The sequence below is a fragment of the Xiphophorus maculatus genome, chromosome 11 (assembly GCF_002775205.1).
Source record: "Xiphophorus maculatus strain JP 163 A chromosome 11, X_maculatus-5.0-male, whole genome shotgun sequence".
Classification (NCBI taxonomy): Eukaryota; Metazoa; Chordata; class Actinopteri; order Cyprinodontiformes; family Poeciliidae; genus Xiphophorus; species Xiphophorus maculatus.
Genome location: NC_036453.1, coordinates 24,797,949 through 24,820,573, shown reverse-complemented (window position 1 = coordinate 24,820,573; position 22,625 = coordinate 24,797,949). Strand labels below are relative to the sequence as shown.

General features: G+C 39.8%; 3 protein-coding genes across 3 annotated transcripts in view; 1 reads left to right on the top strand and 2 right to left on the bottom strand.

The window, feature by feature from the left end:
- Nucleotides 1-9,637, bottom strand: part of specc1 (sperm antigen with calponin homology and coiled-coil domains 1) — a 91,142-nt gene extending 81,505 nt beyond the window's left edge. The window contains exon 1 of the mRNA XM_023342326.1: nt 9,541-9,637. The gene's annotated coding sequence lies outside the window, so the exon portion shown is untranslated. The remainder of the gene's footprint in view (nt 1-9,540) is intronic.
- Nucleotides 9,638-12,689: 3,052 nt separating this feature from the next.
- On the top strand, nt 12,690-14,297 carry LOC111610123 (mitochondrial import inner membrane translocase subunit Tim22). The gene is made up of 3 exons (XM_023342709.1): nt 12,690-12,946; nt 13,825-13,897; nt 13,995-14,297. Exons 1-3 carry the CDS (start codon nt 12,863-12,865, stop codon nt 14,069-14,071), a joined length of 234 nt encoding a protein of 77 aa, XP_023198477.1. The 5' UTR covers nt 12,690-12,862; the 3' UTR covers nt 14,072-14,297.
- A 2,328-nt stretch (nt 14,298-16,625) lies between these two features.
- LOC111610104 (active breakpoint cluster region-related protein-like) lies at nt 16,626-22,599 on the bottom strand. Its single transcript, XM_023342541.1, has 7 exons — nt 22,595-22,599; nt 20,613-20,671; nt 20,410-20,529; nt 19,528-19,662; nt 19,315-19,420; nt 18,827-18,980; nt 16,626-16,715 (listed from the first exon to the last, which is right to left on the bottom strand). The coding sequence occupies exons 1-7, from the start codon at nt 22,597-22,599 to the stop codon at nt 16,626-16,628; spliced, it is 669 nt and encodes a 222-aa protein (XP_023198309.1).
- Nucleotides 22,600-22,625: the final 26 nt, after the last annotated feature.

Sequence of the window (22,625 nt, the reverse complement as noted above, 5' to 3'; positions counted from 1 at the left end):
CCACAGATGCTTGTTGAACTCCTCAGCTTCTGTCTGGATGTTGCTGCTGTTGGCAACAATACCTCCATCACAACTGGATACAGCCTTCCTTTTCCTGCCACCAAAAAACACTGACTCCTTTGTTTCCTTCAAAACATTTTGGTTCACTGATTGTTTGATTCTGTATGTTAATAATTAACCCGCTACTGACTTGGGTAACAGTGATTAATTTGTTTAAACAATTATTCACATGATTGGGAAGATATTGGTCCATTTGGTAAACAGTTTGGGCTATCTGCACACGCTAACTTGTTAGCACTGCTGGTGAAAATATGTTCATATTTTACTGCAGGAGTAATCCAACACTGTAAAAACCCAATGTTTATTTTCAGTACATTTATTCAAAGATTAATTGCATTTGTTATATCTATATGTAAAAATATGAGTTGGTTCTTTATCATGTTATCCAAAGTTATTAAGCTACATTTGTTGCCTCAGGTTACTGACACATGGTATAAGAAGGGTGGTTTAGGGACTGGTAAATCAATTCTGTGTTGATTTCGCCATAAGATTTGGATCGTCATTTATAAAAAGACTATGAACTTGCAATATAAGACACGGTCATTTTACAGATCTTTTTTTAACGAGCTTCCACAAATGTATTCATATCTAAATGTGTGCAAATACCAGTGCTACTATGCCACCATTAAGTTACTACTGTACCGTTGCTTGAGCACATGTGTAGCTCTGTAGCATCTGTCCAACACCTGAATGTAGTAAAGGAGTGTGTGAAAAAACCATCATCTCAGCTAAAGTCCAACAGGAAGCGTGGGATCGCTTTATATCCCATGCTGTGAGGCGGCCTCTGTTCCCTCCGTGTTCCTATATTAGTCTGTGGGGATGTGAAACTTGTATGCAACAGGATACATAATGTGGTATTAGCGGAGTTGCGGCAGTTTCAAGCTAGAAATTACAGCAAATGTTTCATTTTCTGAAGGCAGAAGAATTTATTAGAAATGGGAAACATGCCAAGACCTGTATTAGTATTAGACCTGTATTGTTAGTGTTTCTGAAAGTATTGTTTTGAGTCTAAAGCAAAACAGCAGTGTTTCAATAACCATTTTGGATTTTTCGTGCTCAATGAGGTAGTTTGAGTTATTTCAAATAAAGTTATGAATAACACTGAAGTCATTTCTCAAATAAAACACAAAACAACAAGTTCTTGGTGTAGAAATATGAAACTGTGAAACCACAAGAGCATCTGCTTATATCAGCATCTTTGAGTTAAAAACAAAAAAAGATGAGAAGGAACCTACTGAAGAAACTGCTGAGTTGATTGTTTGCTTTGATCTGGACAGAGATTAATAGGTTTTCTAGTTAGCCTTTAGGCTGTGGAAGTGAAGATTCACAAATCTTCTAAATAACAAGGTCTCACCACTGGACTCGGGTTTATGGCTTGTTTTGGCTCTGATTCACGGAGGGAACGGGGATTTTCTTTGTTATTTTCTACAATTCATGCTCAGGAAACAGAAATACAAACAATAAAACTTAGTTTACATATTTTTGGGGGTTAAAAATGCATTACGGATGTGAATAACCAGATAAGATTATTTTAATTCTCACTTCTTTTTTACAATATCAAGGAACACTGCATACCTGCATGCTAACAGGTTGACAGAGTGCCAACAATCACACTTTTCTCCGTGGAAGTTGCTACTGCAGAACAAAGATTGTTGTGTTCACTATCAGAGAGTACTGTTTAAAAATGAATTAAACCTTTTCAGCAGACGGGTGTTGGCTGTTTACTCTGGTTGGAACAACAGCGAACGAGTAATCAGCAAACAGGAAGCTTAGAATATTACAGTAAATAGGCTTTAAACGGATCCCTTACAAAAGGATCTGTTTGATTCCAGCTGTTCTTGAATCTGTAACAGTAAAGATTAGCATCAATTACTGTAAGAGTCTCATTTCTCTACAGAGAATATGAACAGAAACCACTGTGTGAAAAGGTTAAAAGCAATAATACCCAAATACAAGACTTTTGAGACAATTTAAGATGTTCTATATTCATTTTGTCTTAAAATAACTAATAAATAATTTTTGTTTAACTGCAGAGAAACACAATATAACACTGTCCTCTGCTAATAATGATTTTCCTTCAAATACTAAAATGGTGGAGATTTCTTTTCCTTATTTTTGAAATAATTTTATTTAAAAATGAAATGAATGTCTTCTCATAAGATGCATATTGTACATTTGGACATGTGGTCAGAAATAGAAAAACACTCGTTTTGTGAAGGAGTAAATATTGCTCTAATTCTTCCTAGTTTAGGTTTGGAGGATTTTAGTGAATTTCTAATTTTACAGCTCTGTAAATTTGGACTTTTCTTGAGAAATAATTACTTTATTTTAGTGTTTTATATATAATATAAACCAGCTCTGTTTACAATTATCAAAAATATAGAGAAGTTTTTTTTTTTTTAAGAAAAGGTTTGTAGCAATAAGTCAGAGCTATTTATAAACTAGTGATTAGAAATAGGCAAAGGTCAAATTTATGCGTCAACAGTCTGAGTCCCTCATTATTTCCCCTAGCAATGTTCTATATTTGGAGATCCAGCTAATAAAATGTGAAGACAGATACAACTTTTATGAATATTTTATGCTTCCCGTTTTCCGTTTCATCTTTCTCAGAGCTACGGCTCCCCTGAGGTTTGAACTTCCTGCTCTGTCAGTGTCAAAGTTCTTGACAGATAAACAGTCAGTCGGAGCCACGTTGCAGAAACTTCTGCTGTTTTCCAGTCTGCCAAGCTGGCTGAGTGTACCGAGTGGGCGGACTCCATAGAAACACAAGCACAGCATCCACAAGGTCTGCGAGGGAATTAAAAAAAAAAAACATGCAGCCACTAAAACAGAGATATTTTCCACAATGGATCATCATAATCGTCAGCACCACCAACAACCCTTTCTGTCCAACCCAACAGAAATGAACACTCCTGTTTGTAATTTGAGTCTATATGCTGTACCCAGTATTGTGGAATGAAAGGCATTTGATGTTCGCTGCGGGTGTGTTCGGTCTGACTTGTGTGGAGAATAAAGGAGATTACAATGGGTCAGACATCTAACAGACAAAGTAAATATTTTAACAACCTTATAAGTCACACACCCAAGCTTGCTAGTCCTGTTTGCATTTTAATTCACCTGCCTCTTGCGGAGCTGCATGCTTTTTACACTTTTACCAAGACAAAAACATTAGCATTCCTTAAAGCCACTGAGGGCGATGCTTGTCAAGTATGTAGATTGTTTCCTGAGCTTCAAACACAGCCTGAGGAAATGAAGATGCTTGGAGCGCCCCTTCACAGAACAAACAAACAGAAAGAAACGCTCTGTACCACTGTGAGGCACAATCTGTATTTACTTACTGAGGTGAGATATTTTTAGGCAGAAATGTTCTTGAAAATCTTGCAGAGGCTGAGAGCCATTTGTTGATTTACAAGGCAATAGTATACAATTTTATACCTCCAAGCCCAAATTTAGCCAAAAATGTTGATATTTCTTATTTATGAATTAAATTAATTGAATAAGTAATGAGCAGAGAAACATACTGGTTATTGGAATCAGCAGGTTTATAGTTCATCAATGATCAATTCATCAAAAACTTGTTTTTTTCTTTTGTACTAAGCGCTACCAAGTAAGACTGACAAGAACACTCTTCAGTGTAGATTGCGTTACAAAGTGAAGAGAAAGTTAACCATTTTTAGTATAATGGCGTCATAAAAAAGACCAGAGACATAGCAACTAGAGATACACGACATATCAGCAATAATATCAGTACTGGGCCGATGTTGGTCAATTTTTAACATATCAGAATCAATTCAATACGTAAAATTGGGCCAATATTAATAACTAATGGCATGTGACAGTGATAGTGATGCAAAGCAGGAATGTGGAGTGTTTAACTGAAGCAGAGAAGTGATGTCATCGTTCTGGTCGTCTATTCGCCAATTTTGAAAGGGCAAATGTCAGTTAGTAACCTTAACAGCAATGTTAATATTGATATCATCCCAATAGTTTATAAAAGTGCATCCCAAGAAACAACCTACTTAAAAGGGAAGCTATTTTCTGCTACATGTCAAGACGTCTCCACAGCAGTTCAATCAAGCTGTGAGAGAGCAAGATTTGCAGCACATAACAGAAAGGCTAAACATTGTTCGGGAGAGTGGCCCGGTGTTATCATATTAGTGCTTTCAACAAACATGCAACATGATGTCAACTCTGATCTCTAAATAACTTCCAGCTGATGGGAGGAAGGCTTGAAGAATACATTCTGCATGAATATCTATTAAAGAGAGACCAGAAACAGCTCAAATCAGTAAAGGTACCTGCTAGCTCTCAACTTCTGACTAGTCAATTTCTAAATGGAGTTCCACTCGACTAATCAGAACCACTCACCTTCCAATCTAAGCATCCGTCATTACAGTCAAGGGCATACCACTCTAAAAGGCAGCATTTAAATAATCTATGCTGTGTTGCTTTTTTTGAAATCCAGTTAAATTATTCTCAAATAATATTGAGAATAAATGTCAGTGCACTTAAATAATTTCTTAAAGAGAGCTATGAAAGTTATTCTCTTCACGCAGTGAAGTGGATTAACACGTAGGAAACAGAGCTGAACACTGCTTTGAGACAAACAAGGGTATTCTGACACACTGACCTCAGAGGACAAAGCTATTAATAATAAGCCCCTCTATCTGTCCAGCAGGTTTGCTGTTTGACTTTCTGGTAACTGAAAACCAACTAGATGGTTCAGAAAATAAGCAATGATGACTTACACACTTTGTAAGTCAATTCTCTCTAGATGAATAAACAGATATTAGGAGTATTTTTTTTATTAAAATGTAGAACTTGAGTTAACTTAAAAACCTTCATGGTGGTAACACCTTGCACTTGTCTTTACCAACCTAATGACAAATATATTTTGATTCAAAGTGTATAAAGTCAGCAGAACGCAGCCAGAGAGAGCAATATATTGTTTCTGAGTGGGTTTATGCATACAGTCCATCTCAAACAGAGGTCTCAGATAAGCAAAGACTACCGTTATCTCAAGCTTCTCAACTGAAAAACATATCTGACATGAACATAAATGAATGCTCTGCACTTCTGACACTCCACACTGATGACAGCATCCTGCAACTAAGAAAAAACACTCTCTCAGGGGAAAATCTAACAGCAGTGCTGATGCTGTCAGAAAATGCAGGCAGCCCTGCTGGCATCCCGTCTATTTACCTCCTCTGCCCATCTTGTATTGTCAAAAGTATTACCACAAGTAGAAAGAATTCAAACATGTTGCTAAGATTTTCCAGAGACTGATAGAAACCTATTATGAACTGATCTAGGATTAAGGCTAATCAGTGTTCAGACTCTGAAGTTTTTGATGTTGTGGAGAACATCTGTGAACAAGTCTTGCAAAGAATCTGTTGTAAGACTTTTTATGTCTTGCAGCAGATTCTAAGTTGGATTTATGATCAGGAACTGGATCATTCTAGCACGTGGATGTGCTTCCAGGATGATGCACTGCTACTCTTTCCACCTCTCATGTCATTCAGCATGCAGGCGACATAGTTCAGTTTTGGTTGGAACCTGGTTCAACATGTTGGCAGTGTAACCCACATGATTGGTTCATCTAGGATAATTTTCTTTCACTTCAGTATCGGGGCAGTTGAATGTTTGCCAATGTGAGACAGAGATTAATGTCCTAAGTGTTAAATTAAGTCAGTAATCCATCACTACTGGGGTTTGTTTTCCCACAGAAGTAATTTGGCATCTTTGAACAGAGAAGCACATCACTGCAGCATCTTCTGTTTCACCAGACGGACAAGGTCACTGCAAATATAGTCACCCGTCCCGAGCCAATTCGCTCAGAACTAACAGTGGAAGGAAAACAGAGTTCGTTTTCTCCTCGCTGTCCCTCCGCAGCGGCGTCAACGTGAGCCGTTTCCAGGACACCGGCGCTGTTGGGAGATATTTCTGAGTCTGTCCCAACACGGAGACGGGGACCTTGAATTCCCCTCTCAGCATCTCACATTCACACAGGCTCGAATTCCTCCCACTAAGCAGAGCAGTCAAGGAGATCATGAGATAACATTTTCTGGGTGATAAAAGGACAGTTTCGCCACTATACAGCTGGATGTGTGCGTTCGCCACACAACCCCTGGCTATAAATAGCACAGCAATGACAGGAACTGCTTGGATAATGACTTGAACAGAAGATGAGAGGAGTCGTTGAGAAACTCACAGCTCCTTGTTGTTGGACATTCATAACTAACTCCATCAATAACAAAGAAAATCCTATCGATTACCAGATTGTAGATGCTGCAGTTCTTAGTCCGATATCTTTACTTTTGGATGTTAGTTGCTGAACAGATCCAGTCCAAATCAAATTGAGGAAACAGCTCCCTTAACAAATGAGCAATTACAAAATCGGATGTTTTGACTTTGCTCAGACTGCCATATGACTTGCACTTCCTGCGGCTTTTTAGAACAGCCTGTCCTGAAAACAGCCTGGATCCTGCAGACAGAGTCCCAAATTAACCATATGTAAAAACAGAGTCTTCTTATGAGTTTCCCAGACACGTAGTGCCATTTTAGCAACTGAAAGTAACTAGATAACCTAGAGCTGTTATATATATGCAAAATATGAGTATATAATTATATTTTCCTTTTCAAAATTTGACTTTGCAATTTAACACCTTGATATTGGGCCTTTGTCTATTTAAAAACTCCTTGTATTTCTAATACTCCACCTTCAGGAAGTCATCACAACATCCTGATGATATTGCTCCTCTATTAATCCTTTAACAATGTTTTTACCTGACAAGTAGCTCGTATAATGAGCTCAGCAGGTGAGCAGTTCGACCAGGTGTTTGCTAATCGCTGCCGGCTGGTTTTAAGGATCTGAGTGCGTGTTTTGTGGGGGACGGCTCCTCTGTAAGGCGGAAGCTCTGAAGCTTGGAAACCACACCTCTGAGGAAGAGCTGCACCTCAAAGGCAAAGCTAGGTCCAACCAGGCGTTTTGCACAGCTGAATGGTTGCTATGGGAGATTAAAGGATTTCTCAAACATGAATATAAGAATCAAGGAAACACCCCAGGTATGTTTTTGATGATGGAATAAGATTAAAACATAATATAAAGCTAAAAAAAAATACATAATACCGTCCCTTTAATGGTCTACTATAAAGAAAATGTGCAATGGAAGCCTCCTAAAGAAATGGTAAAGTCCTTATATTAGAATTCTTTCATCTTTTCTGCCAAAAGCAACAGAAAACAGGGAACGTTGTAATCCATTGCCCACTTCTCTCCAACTGGTGCCAAGCACACTCCACATTGAGATGGATGTGGAGTTCTTCTCAAACATGAATTCTCAAATTCAAACTTTCTTTGTTCCCACTTTTAGATACAAATATCGTTCACAGTTATAAAAAAATGTTTTATTGAAGAATCTTCATTATGAAGAAAATAACAATGATCCATCTGTTTACGTGGCAGGAGTAGAGTCACACACAACATAGTCAGGACAGACTGTGTTGAAGGGCCAATTAAAGACAGAAACTGCAAGCTTTCAGAAACTGCTGCACTAAACGCAACAATGGCTTGTTCAACTACAAAGGTAATGATCTAATGAGAAACAACTGGTTGGCTGATCACACCAGGAAGAACAGCTTGATGCTCCCAAAGGTGGTCCAGACACAACTTGACACTAAAACCAACAATTTACACCAAACTTAAGCTGCTAATCTGGCTCGTTTTCTTTTTTTGGACATTTATTCAATGTCTCAACATTTTCTAACAGCACCAGGAGAAAAACTTATCGATTTAATGTATTTTGAAACATTTTAATTCTCACAACAAATCTATTTAAATATTTTAACAGCAGGTTCCAGCAGCACCTCTGTCTAAGGCTTTGAAATCTGCAGAGACGAGATTTCTAAATCAACATAAAAGAGTTTAAACTTAAAGCTACACCCTCTGTTGTAAGTTTGACTATTTAAATAGCAACTGGAAAAAAAGCATATACAGTGCTGGACATGTTTACTTATGGAAGCGTTAAACTGCCAGAGCTAAGAAATAAATTCTGGAGTTGTATCTTGTTATAACGAGATACAAAAGTTGACAAAAACATTAAGATTTCTCTTTTTAAAGAGATATAAATACTTTTCATTGACAGATTGTGACTTATTAAAAAGGCATAAAGAATCTCTCCATCTTCTCACTCTTGTTTCTTCCAGATGACACTTAAACATCCTGCGAAGTGTTGCTGTTCCATTATGACTTTCTCAATTAAAACAAGAACATATTTTGGTTTTAATTAAATATTAATCTCATTTTAACAAGTTTTTTATTTCGTCATAACAAGATTCAGCTGCTGCAACATATCTGTCTAAACACCTCCTCCTAAATATCAAATATGCTCACTTTGTCACTTCTTTTAAGTCTGAACTAACTTTTCACCTTTTAAATCTAGGATTTTCCCAACATTTTTGATATGATCAGTATTGAAGGTTGGTCGATTTTATTTTTGCGATTTATAATAGTTTTAAATATGCTGGTACAGCACTGTTTTAACTATACTTAAACATGATATAATAAATAAAAAGGCATTTATTTACTCACATGTTTAAAATATTGAGCATTCAAAAATGGTTTGGCATGACAAAAATGATGAATATGTGGAGAAGCATCACATTGCCTCTGATAAGGATACTTTGAGCCTGGTTCTTTTCTCTCAGAACCTTAGTGCTTTGATTTCTTGAAATACTGGAGCATTATAAATAGATGCCTGGTAACCCTCCAGTAAACTGAAAATAGGTTATTGGATCATTCAGAAGGATATTGATCTAAAACATGTAGCCAAGTCAACAAAGAAAATAATACAAATGACTGAGTACTAAAATATGCACAAATAGGAACATTTGCCTATCAAAGCGATACAAAACTAGCTAAAGAAACATTAGTCTATCAGAGTGTTAGGTTTCTGTCTCTAGATGTAGTAGGATAACAATAAAAAAAAAACTAAGCAGATGTTTGAGGTGCAGATGGGATGTATTGATCGAGCAGGAACCCTGTTGAGCACACAAGCCCCAGCGGTGCAGTGAAATTCACTAAATTATCTGAAGCATCCTGTAGACTTCCAACATCCTGCAGGAGAGATTCCCCTCACCTGTTCAAGAATACAGCCAGTTCCAGGTCCAATTACCCTGGAAACAACATGCCCTGGGACTCTATCATTCTATAGAAAGCAGGAGAAAACACGTCAGCCATAAAATGACCGTCAAAACCCAAAGTACTCTCACTAACACTGAAACCAGCCGTCGACAGTCACTTCTGCGTCGGTGTTACCCCGGCCAAGCCAACACCGGTCCCGTGCAACTTACTCCTTCTTAAATGTCCGACACAAGACAGCGGAAACGTTAAAATATTTAGATTTTACCTGAGTGAACTGGAGAAGAATAAAGGAAAGCGGTAAGATGAGAAAAAGATAGAAACATGCAGTTTCTTCTCCTCACCTGTTCGCTAATGCGGCGGAGCTGCTGCTTTCTGTGATGCTGCTACTGCCGCCGCCTCGCTCACGCGAGTCGTTGAAGTGACACGCGCTGACTGAGCCGGTGGGTGGAGCGCGTGCTGGATGATTTGGCGCAGTGCTCGAAAAGGTTTCTGGGAAACGTAGTCGTTAATGCTTCAAAAATGAAAAATGGCCAGGATTTTTTAAAAAACAAGTAAAACGGCATTTTATACAAGTTTATATGATTTATTGCATATCTTTTATTAAAGGAAATAAACTTGGGCATCAATAACTCTGAAATGCAGAATTATCTCTGTATTATATGGTCAAACTTTGAGACTATTTGGCTCCTTTTCATGTCCTGGAGTTAGAAAAACTACGGCATGTTGTTTGCCAAAGTGATGTTTTATTTATCTATTTTAAATTTCTAATAAAAAGCCATGTTTTAATCCTAACCTATTTTATGGTTGCTCACATATTCAATATTCATTAATTTCTGATAAACTGCAGCTGTTAGTACATCAGTGAGTAATATCCCTTTTGCCCTTTGATCACTTTTGTACCAGGCATTGAAGTTCTTCCCCAAATCTCCCAATTTTTTAGGCTTCATGTAAACCTAATTATATATGCTCAAGAATACAAGCCAATGCTCCCTCCCCCCCACCCCCTGTCCCTCACCCAATTTCCCCTGTTTTATTTCAAAAACAAATGCCAAGTCTAGAATCTTTAAAGAGAACTGATGGGTGGCGACTTTCTGGGTTGTTTGTATGTTGTCTTAGGTGAGACTGAGACAGGCAGTCTTAGTAAAGTCGTAATTTTTCAGGACTTACAAGCTAATATGGCTGCCTTGTATGCGTCAAAGAGGGGCTTTGAACACCTCTGACATTAATTATAACCACAATCCCATTCTGTTCATCTACTGTATTGCTCAGGTGACTTCATTTATGAATTAATTAAGAAATTTATTGTCATTACAACATCATCCAAAATACCAGTTACCTACCAAACTGTGGATTTACTTGTGTTTGATATAGTTTCTACAATTTTAATGGGAGAAGAGCACAGTAGGATTGCCATCCTTTTCCCGTATATGGGACGCGATTTGCTCCGTATTTCTGTATGTCCGACAGTAACGCCCATCACACACATATAAACATTTAGTGTAACAATAATTACGAAACTCAAACACAAGATTTGTTAAGGTCAGCTAAATTTTGGCGGGAGCTAGTAAGGACCCCAGAACGCTTCGGACCAATGATGATGTCACGGTTGCCTAGAGAAGGACACTAAGCCCCTTTTGCACTGCACCGCTGGACCCGGGTCGACCCGGGTCCATTTAATAATGGCGTATTAAGTTTTGTTGTGCTGCTTTGGACCAAAAAAGGTCTGAGCTAACTCCCGCTCTCCGGATAAACTCAACCGACGCTCGCCACAGTTGTTCTTATCTTCCCAAACTTCAGCAGTTTTCTAGTTGCTCTGCTGAGATAGTGTCATCAACTTGTGACATCACGCATAATGATGTCACGAAGAGCTAGTCACAAATTGAACTCTGCACACTTGAATTCTGCAGTCATAAGCATTGCAGAAGAGAGAGAGAGAGCAAGAAGAAGGATTGTGTCCCAACAAGAGATTGAAAAGGAAAGTTTTTCAAGATTAAAAGGAATTTCTCACAAAGAAATAAAGGAAAACATGGGGCAGATTTTGAATTTATTCAGACAGAAAGGATCAAAAGTGAGTCAGCGCAATAAGGCTTCATCTTCTGATTCTGGGAATGAAGAAATACAGCAGATCTTGGCAAGAGAGACAGAGAAGCTAAATGGCATCTTGGAAGAAGTTAACATGATGTCCATTGAGAGACAGTCACTTATCAAAGCAAACGAGGAGCTGAAGAACGATAACACGGCATTGAAGCAGGAAAACACTGCACTGGGGCAACAAAACACCGTATTGGAAGAGGAAAAAAGCATCCTGGAGCAGAAGAACACAGCCCTGGAGAAGGAAAGAAATACCCTACATCAGGAAAACATCACATTAAAACACGTAAATACCATCTTGGAGGAGGAAAACACCTTCTTCAAGCAGAATAATACGGTCCTGGAAAAAGAAAAGACTGCCATGGAGCAGAAATACACCACTCAAATCAACACCATGGAGCAGAGAATTTCCACATTAGAACAGGAAAACACCAATCAGAGGGAGAGAATTTCCACATTAGAACAGGAAAACACCTCTCAGAGGGAGAGATTAACTCATGCATTGCGGGTAAATACCTACCTGGAGCAAAGACGAAGGCGTTTAGAAGGGCAAAACTTTTTTTTTGAGCTTGACAACAGACACCTGCATCAGACCCTCAATTTAAGAAGAAGGCGACATGAGCAGGAAAAAACCTCCCTGATGCTAAATATCACTGCTCTGGAGGTGAAATGCACTGCCCTGGAGCAGAAAAACGCTGCCCTAGAGGAAGAAAAGACTGCTATGGAGAAGAGAATAAACTACTTGGAGCATAAAAACAAGACCTTGGAGCTGATAAATGCCACCATGGAGCAAGTGAAGAGCTCTCTGGAGAAGGAGAACACCACCTTGGAGCAGGAAAACAATAACCTGCAGCTTGATTTGGAAGAGCTGAGGGACAGAATAGAACAGGTGTTTTCAGACCAGCCACAGGATCAGCCGACTTTACTCAGAAGAGTGATCAGAGGCTTTTCCAATATGCTTCTGAAAATGTACCAAACAGGAACTCTCAGGTATTGGATCGAAAGATGGTACTTCTAAACTAAAAAGTGTCATGAGGGCTCCAAGCTTCATGTTTGATTATCGGTGGTCTCCATGCTGACTTCTAGGGCTTCGTAGCAAGTCATGTTGGTCTCCTGGCGGACCTCCAGGGCTTCGTATTGAGTCCTGTCGGTCGCCCGGCCTGCATCCAGGGAGGAGTTGGAGGAGTTATCACAGCTTTAGCTGCTTTGCAAAGAAGAACCCAGTCAAAAAAAACAAAACGTGCATCATCTTCCTTCACAGTTTTTCATTACTTTGGTTTGGCCTGTCCGATCAAATGCCAATACAAAACAACAACAAAGCTTTTGGTCGTAACGTGACAAATTGTGAGGCAGGTTTAAATTTGGTTAACACTGATGAGAGTGTGTTGTTCACCGTCAGTGGCAGTGCTTGTAGCGAGTCCTATTTGTATCTGATAATGGAGCGTTTATCTTTCCACAGGGTTTGTCCTCGGAGGAGCTTTTGGTGTGTTCACAGCTGGTATCGACACCAATGTCGGCTTCGACCCCAAAGACCCGCTGAGGACCCCGACGGCCCGAGAAGTCCTTAAAGACATGGGCCAGAGGGGCATGTCGTACGCCAAGAACTTTGCTATTGTGGGCGCCATGTTTTCCTGCACTGAGTGCATCATTGAATCAGTGAGTGACATCATTTCCTGTTTTGTCCGAAGTGACACCGGTTGTGAAATTTTGTATCGTCATTTTGATTGTGCGTGTTATTTATTTATTTATTATTATTATTATTCATTATTATTATTATTGTAAATAATTTATAATATTTTTTACCAAAATATCTAAATATTGATCTTGCTGTTTTAACCTCTGAGGAAAGGGGTTAGAGCGCCCTCTTCTGATTAAATCTGAATATTACTCAAAATGGTGTTTAAACTTTATCACAAAGTGAAACACATTATATTTATTGATCTGTCAGTTTATTTCATTCATTTACACTTTAAGATAAACATATCACATGTTACAAACGTTTTGAATGATAAGTAGTTGGAAGGAAAAATATCTTTATAGTCTACCGCTTCTCTGAAAAGTTAATTGAATATACCATAAGCAGCTACGCATCAATTAACCATCCATGTAGAAGATACATCTTTAAATGTAAAACTAACAATGTATATAAGAAAGATATATTATCTTTGCAATGATGCAGCACTCTACTGACACAGATGGATGTTTGAAAGCCTTTATTTCTGTTAATTATGATGATTTTCCACTTGCAGGTGATGAAAAGATGACATTTAAAATTAGAATATTACACCAGACCAATAAAAAAATTCTGTAAAAATATAGAAATGTGAGATTAATGAAAAGCATGTTTAATACCTGCTTAAAAGTTATTTTCAATACACACTTTTAGCCCGACGAACGGCCCTCATCTAAACTTGTATTGTAATTTATCGAATATGACTTTAGAGGGGAAAACACAGTCTTTGTCCTCCAGTTGTTGTGTCTCTGTCCCCATGAAGGTAAATCCATCAGTGTTTTTGCATCTGTTTGCTTTGCAGCACAGAGGAAAATCTGACTGGAAGAACGCGGTGTACAGTGGCTGTGTGACCGGAGGAGCCATAGGCCTTCGCGGTAGGTAACCTCCTCCTTTTCTGCTGGCTTCACCCTAAAATTGGGCTCCGCTTCATGTCGTTCCACCATTTCTCCTTTTCTTCTGTCCGTCGCGCAGCTGGTCTCAAAGCCGGAGTCCTCGGATGCGGAGGATTTGCTGCGTTCTCTGCTGCCATCGAATATTACTTGCGATGAGACGAGAGGCTTTACGGACAAGAACTTGTTTTCTATGTGGACTCGCTGCGAGGAAGCCGGGGTACAGAGAGGAACGTCGACGAACGTTGGCTTCAGGGACTCTGCTGGGACCTGAACAGCGCTTGCAGGGGATGTTCCTGCGTCTCCAGTCACAGAATGTCATGAGCAGAGAAACTTCTGCACCCGGGTCCTGATACCGAGGCCCAGAAACCACTGTTTGATTACAGGCTCGTTATATAAATTGACAGAATGTAATCAAGTAGGATTATTTATATTAACCTCCTGAGACCCGGGCTTTTGTTTGATGTGCATTTTTTATGTCTCCTTACTATTTGGGATTAGTATGACCTAATTTTAGTTGAAATTAAATTTTAGCTTTCTATGTGCTCTTGAACTATGTCAAAACCAATGCCCTCATATGAGGACAATGGGTCTGTTTTTGCATATACATTTCTCCTTGTCATTTGGGATCATAAGGACCCAATTGGCCTAAAAATGAAATTTCAGCTTTCTACAATAAGTGGTTTTCTCAAAACCCAATGTCCTCAGACGAGGACATTGGGTCTATCTGTGTGACGATAAGACCATTCAATCAATGTTATTATTTACATCTGTGTTTACAAAAATGTAATGTCCTCATATGAGGATGCAGGGTCTCAGGAGGTTAAAGTTGTTCTTTTTCAAGTGGTTCGTTCACTCAGTAATTTTAACAATCAGAAATATTCCAGTGTCAATTTTCCTGACTTGGGGAATTTTCTGAAACATGCTATGCCTCTTTCTTTGTCAGTCTGTGTGTTCAATATGACGGCACTTTGGGTTGTTGCCAGTATCATTGTGCTTCCGATTATGAATTAAAGGAGATAAGAGGATTTATGCTCTTAGGCTTTATGTTGAATACTCTTTCTGACCCAACTCTGCATTTATCCAGACTTGGTACCGGCACAGGGAATCACTGAGTTCTGACCCCTTATGGCCGCGTTCGACCTCTTGTTACTGCACTGACCTCTCTTTAGTGATTTCTTCTTTCTGGCAGTGATCAGGGTCTGGATTGCTAATCTGTGTTTAATCTCAGTTATTTAATGTTTTATCAAAGACCAGGTCTGTTTTGATCTCTTTTTCTGTATTTACTTTGATAATCTTTGTCTAATATTAACAGTTTATTAATCTACAGAATTAAGAGTGACAAAAAACCCAGAAAATCTACATTAATAATTTTCTCAGACACAAAGTGAGTGCTTCAATATTTCTTTTAATTTTACTTAAAAAAAAAAAAAGAGGGAAAAAGTTCACATGGACATTTAGTCGCAATATTACAGCATATTGAAATTCTTCTCAAAGGAAGTAAAATACAACAGTTTTTGTTTCATTTTATTCTTATATTAAAAATATCAAATATTACTCATTTAGCAGTGCTTGCATTTTCTTAAGATATGTAGGCTTGATAGCAGAAAGGTTGGCTTTGTATCGATTTCTTCCTTCTCCTTCCCAGAGACGGCCTACCTTTGTGTTACCCGGCCAAATTTCATTGACAAGCTGAACATGCAATGAGGGCGTCTACGCAAAATCATCCTACAGATAACACTGGTGCAGCAACACACTTGGAACAGGCTTGAAATGCAAGAAGAAGCAGAGGAAGAAAATAAAAGTCAACTGTTCCGTTTATGGTGTTATTTCCCCTCTCCCCTGCCGTCAACCCTCATGTGCCCTCGCTTGTCTACAAAGTGATCAGAACTGAACTGGCAGACTTATCTTCTCAGAACGGCTCACCGACCACGCGGTGATACAGAAAAAACTGGCTAAAAAAACAAAAGAAAGAAACATCACTACCTGGATAAACTTAAAAAAAAAACAGACTCCTTAGAGAATGTCTCTAGTTGCACAAAACTCTACAGGCACAAATATTATATATATATTTTCAAAATAAATAGGGCTAATTTTGGCCAAGACTCAGCGGAGAGGAGCGTCCTCTGTCCCTACGGAGACACAATCCTTGCTGTTTCTTGGAATGGCTTTCCAGCCGCCTCGAAAGTTTGCTTAGTCCCTTTAACACGAACTCACGCTCTCAGTGGAAAACATCCACAGTCCTACTCACACTCACACACATACCCGCACGCACACACACACAAACACACGAAGCCAGGAAAAACCAGAAAGGAAACAGAAACAAATGAGGAACATTATTATAAAACATGTAAATGCCATTTTTTTTGTTTGTTTGTTTTGTTTTTCTGGAATGCCTCTGAGCAGGAAACATAAACTCAGATATTGTCCTGTCCACTGCACCAGGCTGTGGTCTCTGCCCGGCCCCCGACCCCAGACACCCGTCTGAACATTTCCCGGTGTGCTCCCACAGAGGCCGGTCGCGTTGCTGCCGCAAAACCGTTTCGACTTCCTCTTCAGATGGGAGAAGCGAGGGACGGCAGCAGAGACGAGCGGTCTGCTGGGAGCAGAGCTTTAGCTGGAGCGCTGGGTGGTGGGGTCCGAGGTCTGGATGGAGTCGCTCTGTGTCACCCTCGCGGTCCGGGTGAAGCCCCCGGCGGGGTGGTGGCTTTTTTTAGACGTCAGTGGAGAAGTAGAGCGTGTTGCGCTTGAGTTCGGCGAAGGAGATCGGAGGATGCTGCAGGTAATAGAGCAACACCTGGACCTGGAGAAAGAGAGAGGGAGTGATTGCAGACCTTAACTTGCTGAGGTTCTTAAACTTTTCCATAGTCAACCTGTTGACTGTCAGTGCTGGGGGGTTAATGCAGAGTAATTCTAACAACCTTTGTTAACACCCCTAAATTGCAAGACACGTTTGGGGCCATTTTTTTTTACTTTGAGACTAGTTCTCTCTCTAATGTTGTTTTGAAAAAAAAAGAAAAATAAATTATGTGTTTGACATCATAGACAACCTTAAAGTCCACCCTTCCAGAATCTATAAATAACTCAGAATGTGACATAGGAGACTTGTTCCTGGTTTTGCCGTGACCAGAAACATATTTGTTGTTAATTGAAGCGATGTGAAAAAACTAAAATGAACAGAATTTATAGGATATCTTAAGGCTGGACAATAAATCAATAATATACATGGCGATAGACACATGATCAATATCAATAGATAATACGTCTGGTAGAATTTTCAATAATTTCGCTGAACTCTGATCCAAACCACATGGAATTCTGGGGAATGTAGGCAGAGGAAAGGCTTTAGTCACTCAACCTCTCATGACAAGCTAGGCTAGGATAGTGGCACCAAGTAACTCTCTCTTTGGTTACCTAGCAACAACCTGTTGGGTAGTTTCATGTTTCACCACCATGCCTCATAACTGCTTAAAAATAATTTTAAACAAAACAGCAAAAACTGTGGATAAAACAGGAAAGGCTACACCACCAGTTTGGCAGTATTTCAGGTATTTAAACAATAAACTAATCAATAATTATTGATATCGATCAATATGAAATCCTTGTGATAAGTTTTTCAGCCACATCGTCCAGCCCTTGGACATCCTAACAGAAAGCAGTGTCTTATATTCCAGTAGAAACACTGTTGGTAGCAGCACATGTGAACAAACTCTTATTTAAATCTAGACTGTGACTGATATTCTAACATGATTTTGTTTTGATCTAAATCAGAGGCCTCATCGTCCAGGCCTCCAGGGGGCAGTGTTCTGCTATAGTTAGAGTCCAGCACACCTGATTCAGATGGATAAATTACTACCTCAGCATGCAGTCACGCTCTAAAGAGTCCTGCTAATAACTTATTTTTTAATTCTGGAGTGTTAAAGGAAAAACACATCTAAAAGTTGCAGAATGCCAGCCTTTAGCTCTGGACCATCGTATTTTGCTACGGTTGTTGTGCCGAATGCATAAAACTTAGATCTGTGGAAAAACGTTGAAAACTTTGTATCCTTTCCACTTCACAGCTATGTGCAACTTATCAAGTAAAATCCCAGTAAACTAGACCAGTGTTTCCCAACCCAGGTCCTCAAGGCACACTGTCCTACATGTTTAGAGGTTTCCCTGCTTTAATGTGCCTGATTCAACTGATTGCAGTTCAACAACCGCCTGTTAATCAGTCATCAATTGAAATCAGCTGGATTGAAGCAAGGAAATACCTAAAACATGCAGGGCGTTGTGCCTCGAGGACCAGGGTTGGGAAACACTGAACTAGACTAACGGTTGTGGTTGGAACGTCCAATATGTGGGAAAGCTCAAAAGCCATCAGTTCAAGTGGCTGTGAATGATCCCATAAATCTATTTTTGAGAAGTTAACAATTGTTTAAAAAAAAAAAAAGCAATATAATTTACATTTTGGAACAGATTTGAGAAGCATTTCTCTTCCAAGTTTAATACATTGCATAAATATTGGAGTAAAGGTTTTTGAACACAAATTATCCTCAGGACAAACTAGGAGCCAGCAGAGACCTCCTGCATTTCCACGCCGCCCGGTTTATGATGTTTACTTCAGACTTGTTTATCCAGCTTAGAGAAGAACTCTGCTCACATGAAACCCGTCAGTCAGGAGAGATAAATAGATGGTGAAAAAGCTAAATACAGCTGGGAGAAAGGACCCTACTGAGACGGGTCAGTGGGCGATGTGGGAGTCAAGTTAATCTAGAAAACATGTGGAGCGGCAGCAGAGGAAGCGGCTCTTTCTCACTGTCCATCATAAAGATCACCGACGGAAAACCACAGGAGAATCACGGAGTAGCTCCGGCACAAATGTGAGAATTTGCGTCTACCATTACAATAATGCTCAGCACTAAAATCGTGTACCTGTGCCATGACATCATGTGACCAGATGTCGGAGGCGCACGTGATGTGCTGTCCCTTGGCGCTTTCTGACTCAGAGGGCCGGAGCAGGGTGGGTCCGAACACGGTGCCCAGGTTATGGAGGGACATTTTGTTGACGGGCTCCTTCTCAGCCACCCTGCAGGAACAACAAACAGGAAATATTTCACTAAAGGCAGAAAGGAACAGCAGAATGGGGGAAAAACAGAAACCAGACATGCACCGATCCGACATTAATGTCTGTATCGGTCTTGATGTTGAAAAAACAATGATAGATCGGGTATCGGTGACAATGTGCCTGATTTCATTTTACTTATTTTAAAGCCTAATTTCCTGTAGTAGATAGTAGTGAAACATTTATTTAGGGTTAATAAGGGTTATGAACCAAATGCAGATCTAAAGAACCAAAAAAAAAGAAGAAAAAAGTGGCTCTTTGCATTGTAAACTTTGATGGTGTGAGTGTTTCCGCGTACCTTTTCAGGTGCTCCAGCAGAGTGAGGAAGGTCATGAGGTTGGGGTCGGGCAGAGAGCGCAGAAGGTGCATCATGCAGTTTTCCTTGGCTGCAGGGTCTGAGAGAGCTGAAACAGACAGGAAAACACATGTCCAATTATGTCCTGACAGCCCGTTTGTTTTTCTTTTTTACTTTAAGCATGATCTCCTGCAGCTGAGCAGGAAGTCCTCCCACCTATGCCCTCCATAAAGGCTGGGTAGAGACGGTCTGTGAGAAGAGGCTCCGGCAGCTCCCTGAAATACAGCTTAAGCGTTCCTGCGATGGCGTTGATGTCCATGTCACTCAGCATCACCAGGATGTCTTTGGTATCTGCGAATCACGAAGACAGACCCGTTAGAGACGGATCACACAGCTTCATCGCGGACTTTCAGCAGAACAGCTGATCTCTTTTTATGTTCAACTTTTGTCGCTGTCGCGTCCCGTGTGTTGGGTTTCACCCAGAGCGGCGATGACTTTTGCGAGTTGCTGTCATTTGCTCCTGTGTCGACTCCCCATGATAGACGCAAAAAAGCTAGTAAGGCTATATTAGCAGAGCTAGCATTAGCCTTAATTGCCTCGATTCACACAATGTGCACAACTCAAACTTTTGCTTGCCATAAAAGTTCCAAGAAAAAAAAAAAAACTATACGTTGAATATATGAGATTACATACTCCTGTCATGACCAAATTTAAGACACGTGAATGACATATTTAAGGAAAACTTACATTTTGTTTAATCAATTTAGGACATTTTCAGCATTGTGGTGCTGGCTGTTTGTTGCTCGGTAAGATGCATTGCTGTAATTAAAACTCTACACTGCCTAAGATACATAGTCCGGCTACTGCAAACTGTTTGTGTGTATCATAATATACACAATATTATGATATTGTGTATCATAATAAACAGGTGGTGAGGCTTGGTTTGCATCATTTGTCCAAAAACAGGAAATGAACATACTTATAGAGTTTATGAGCATAAACCTGGACCATATGGAGAAAAGGGGTCTATTTCTAGAGTCAACGCTCAGTTTTACAGTGAGGTCAGTGAGATGGATTTAGACACTGTGGGTTTCAGACCTAGTGGTACAGAGCTAGGAAACAAAGTGGAGGCCTTGCTTGTGTCGAATGCTAATCCCCCTCTTCTCCACTTCCTCAATGCACTGGCGGACGATGTAAGGCACCTTGGAGCGCTCACGCCTGCGGACGATCACCACGGTTAGTTCTCAGTTGGCGAGCAGGTTAGAAACCAGACAACCGACTTAGGCAGCCACAGTGCTTACTTTGTGACCACGTTGATCTTGACTCCAAACACCCCGCTCTGCTTTTTGGATGGCGTTCTCTTCAAGCTGAGGTCCCGACTTGTAAACTTCATGGAAAATTCCACCTTAATCTGCAGATCCAGATATACTGTAAAATGACTCCTTCAGACACACAAACGGAACTGTACAAACATCTCAGAGCTGCTCTGTTTCTTGTTATTACGGCAGCCATACAGATAGTCAGATCTGTTTGGAAGTAAAATGATCTGTTTGGCTTCAACGCACACTACACGATCTTAGAGTTGTTGGCCCATTTTCAAAACCTGACAGATCACACATTAGCCGACAGAAATCCTAGGTATAACGGTTCGATCGGGTTCGGTCCTGCCCTGTGGTGTCCAACAATGGGCACCAAATAATGGCTACAAGTCCAGTGAACTAATTTTAAAACCAGCATTAATCAATGCTTTACTACAATCTACCTGCAATGCATGTGGCTAGTGTCAGGGTTAGTGTCAGTCCTGACTGAATGAAAATCATTATAACCTATTTATATCACGTTAAAGAACAGCTGAAAAGTTACTGGGTTTATCAGCAATTTTGCTCCAACTCCTCCTCCTTGTCATTTCTATATTCTTTGCATGTTGAATAAACATTAATGTTGTTTCCACATATCATCTCCAAAGTCCGCTGGACTTCGGGTTGCGCAGTATCAGCTGTTTGGGATTCCCCTCCATAATTTCCCCTCAGAAAGCCCGGAGGAGAATCCACGCTTTCTGATTGGCTACCTGTCACATTCAACAGGCTGCTTTAAGCTCCCAGTCGGAGAAAACCCCTGATTTAGATCGGAGCGGCCACGATGATCTACCGCAGGGATGCTCAAACTTTTGAGGCCAAGATCTACTTTTTCTCTCACCAGCCGGCTGAGATCTACCTCTCATGACACGAAGACATAAAAATTGTAAATTAAACTCTATTGACTTATTTTATATGCAAATATACATCAGTTATAGCAGAAATAATAAAGTGATAGAAAACCTAATGCAGTAATTTCTTCCTCAATGAGATTCTCCTGCCGTTTTACTCTCTCTCTCTCTCTCTCTCTCTCTGTCGTTAAGCACGCCCGTTGCCGTGGCAACCGCCTGCGCCCCGCAAGCGGAGCAACGACGTTAAAAACATAACATTCAGTCCGTTACGATGTCAAGTTTCCAGGTTTGATATTTATTTCTGGATTATTAATAAGCGCTCACCTGAACACAGCGACGGTTGATGAGCTAATTTAAACTCCTGCTCTGCTAGTCAGTCGGTCTTTGAGTCGCCTGTTTTTTTGTTAGTGGAACTGAAACGCACTGAGTTGCGCAACACCTTGTTGAAACAATAATTACTGAGAATATACATTTTAACAGGTTTTGTTGATTTTTTAAAAAAATTATTATTCTTTAATGAAGCTACAAACGTTTAGGATCTTAGTGAATATTTTGATAAGTTCTGGTCTCATCGTCCTGGCGGCTTTCAGTTTGTCACCAACTGCCGAGATCAACTGAAAACCTTCCCGTGATCGACGTGTTGATCAGCCCTGATCTACCGTAACACACCAAACACTACAGGAGGATCGGTTACAAAATCGTAAGCGACAATCTTAGAACGGCCGGTGTTCTAAGATTGTAGTAAGGGGAAAAATAGGGGCAAAAAAACCGTGTAGTGTGAACTATTGCATCAGGTAGTCGATGTGCCCATTTTCTCTATTTAAATCTAATTATTACTGATGGGCAGTATAGTATACAGACTTCATTATCTGCACTCTTGGTTGAATGCAGTATTTATTTTCACTTTGGCTTTATGTTGTTTAGTTTTTATTCCAGTACATTTTTTGTTAATGGAGTCTGAGAATCCATTTTATTTTTGTTTGTGGTTGTTTTGTTTATTTTGTTTATCAGTTCCAGTGTTTAGTGTTCTTTTGAAAATAAAGTGTATCTTTGGCAGGAAATCGCATGAATTATCACGTCATTTCTATTAAATCAGTGTAAAAAGGTC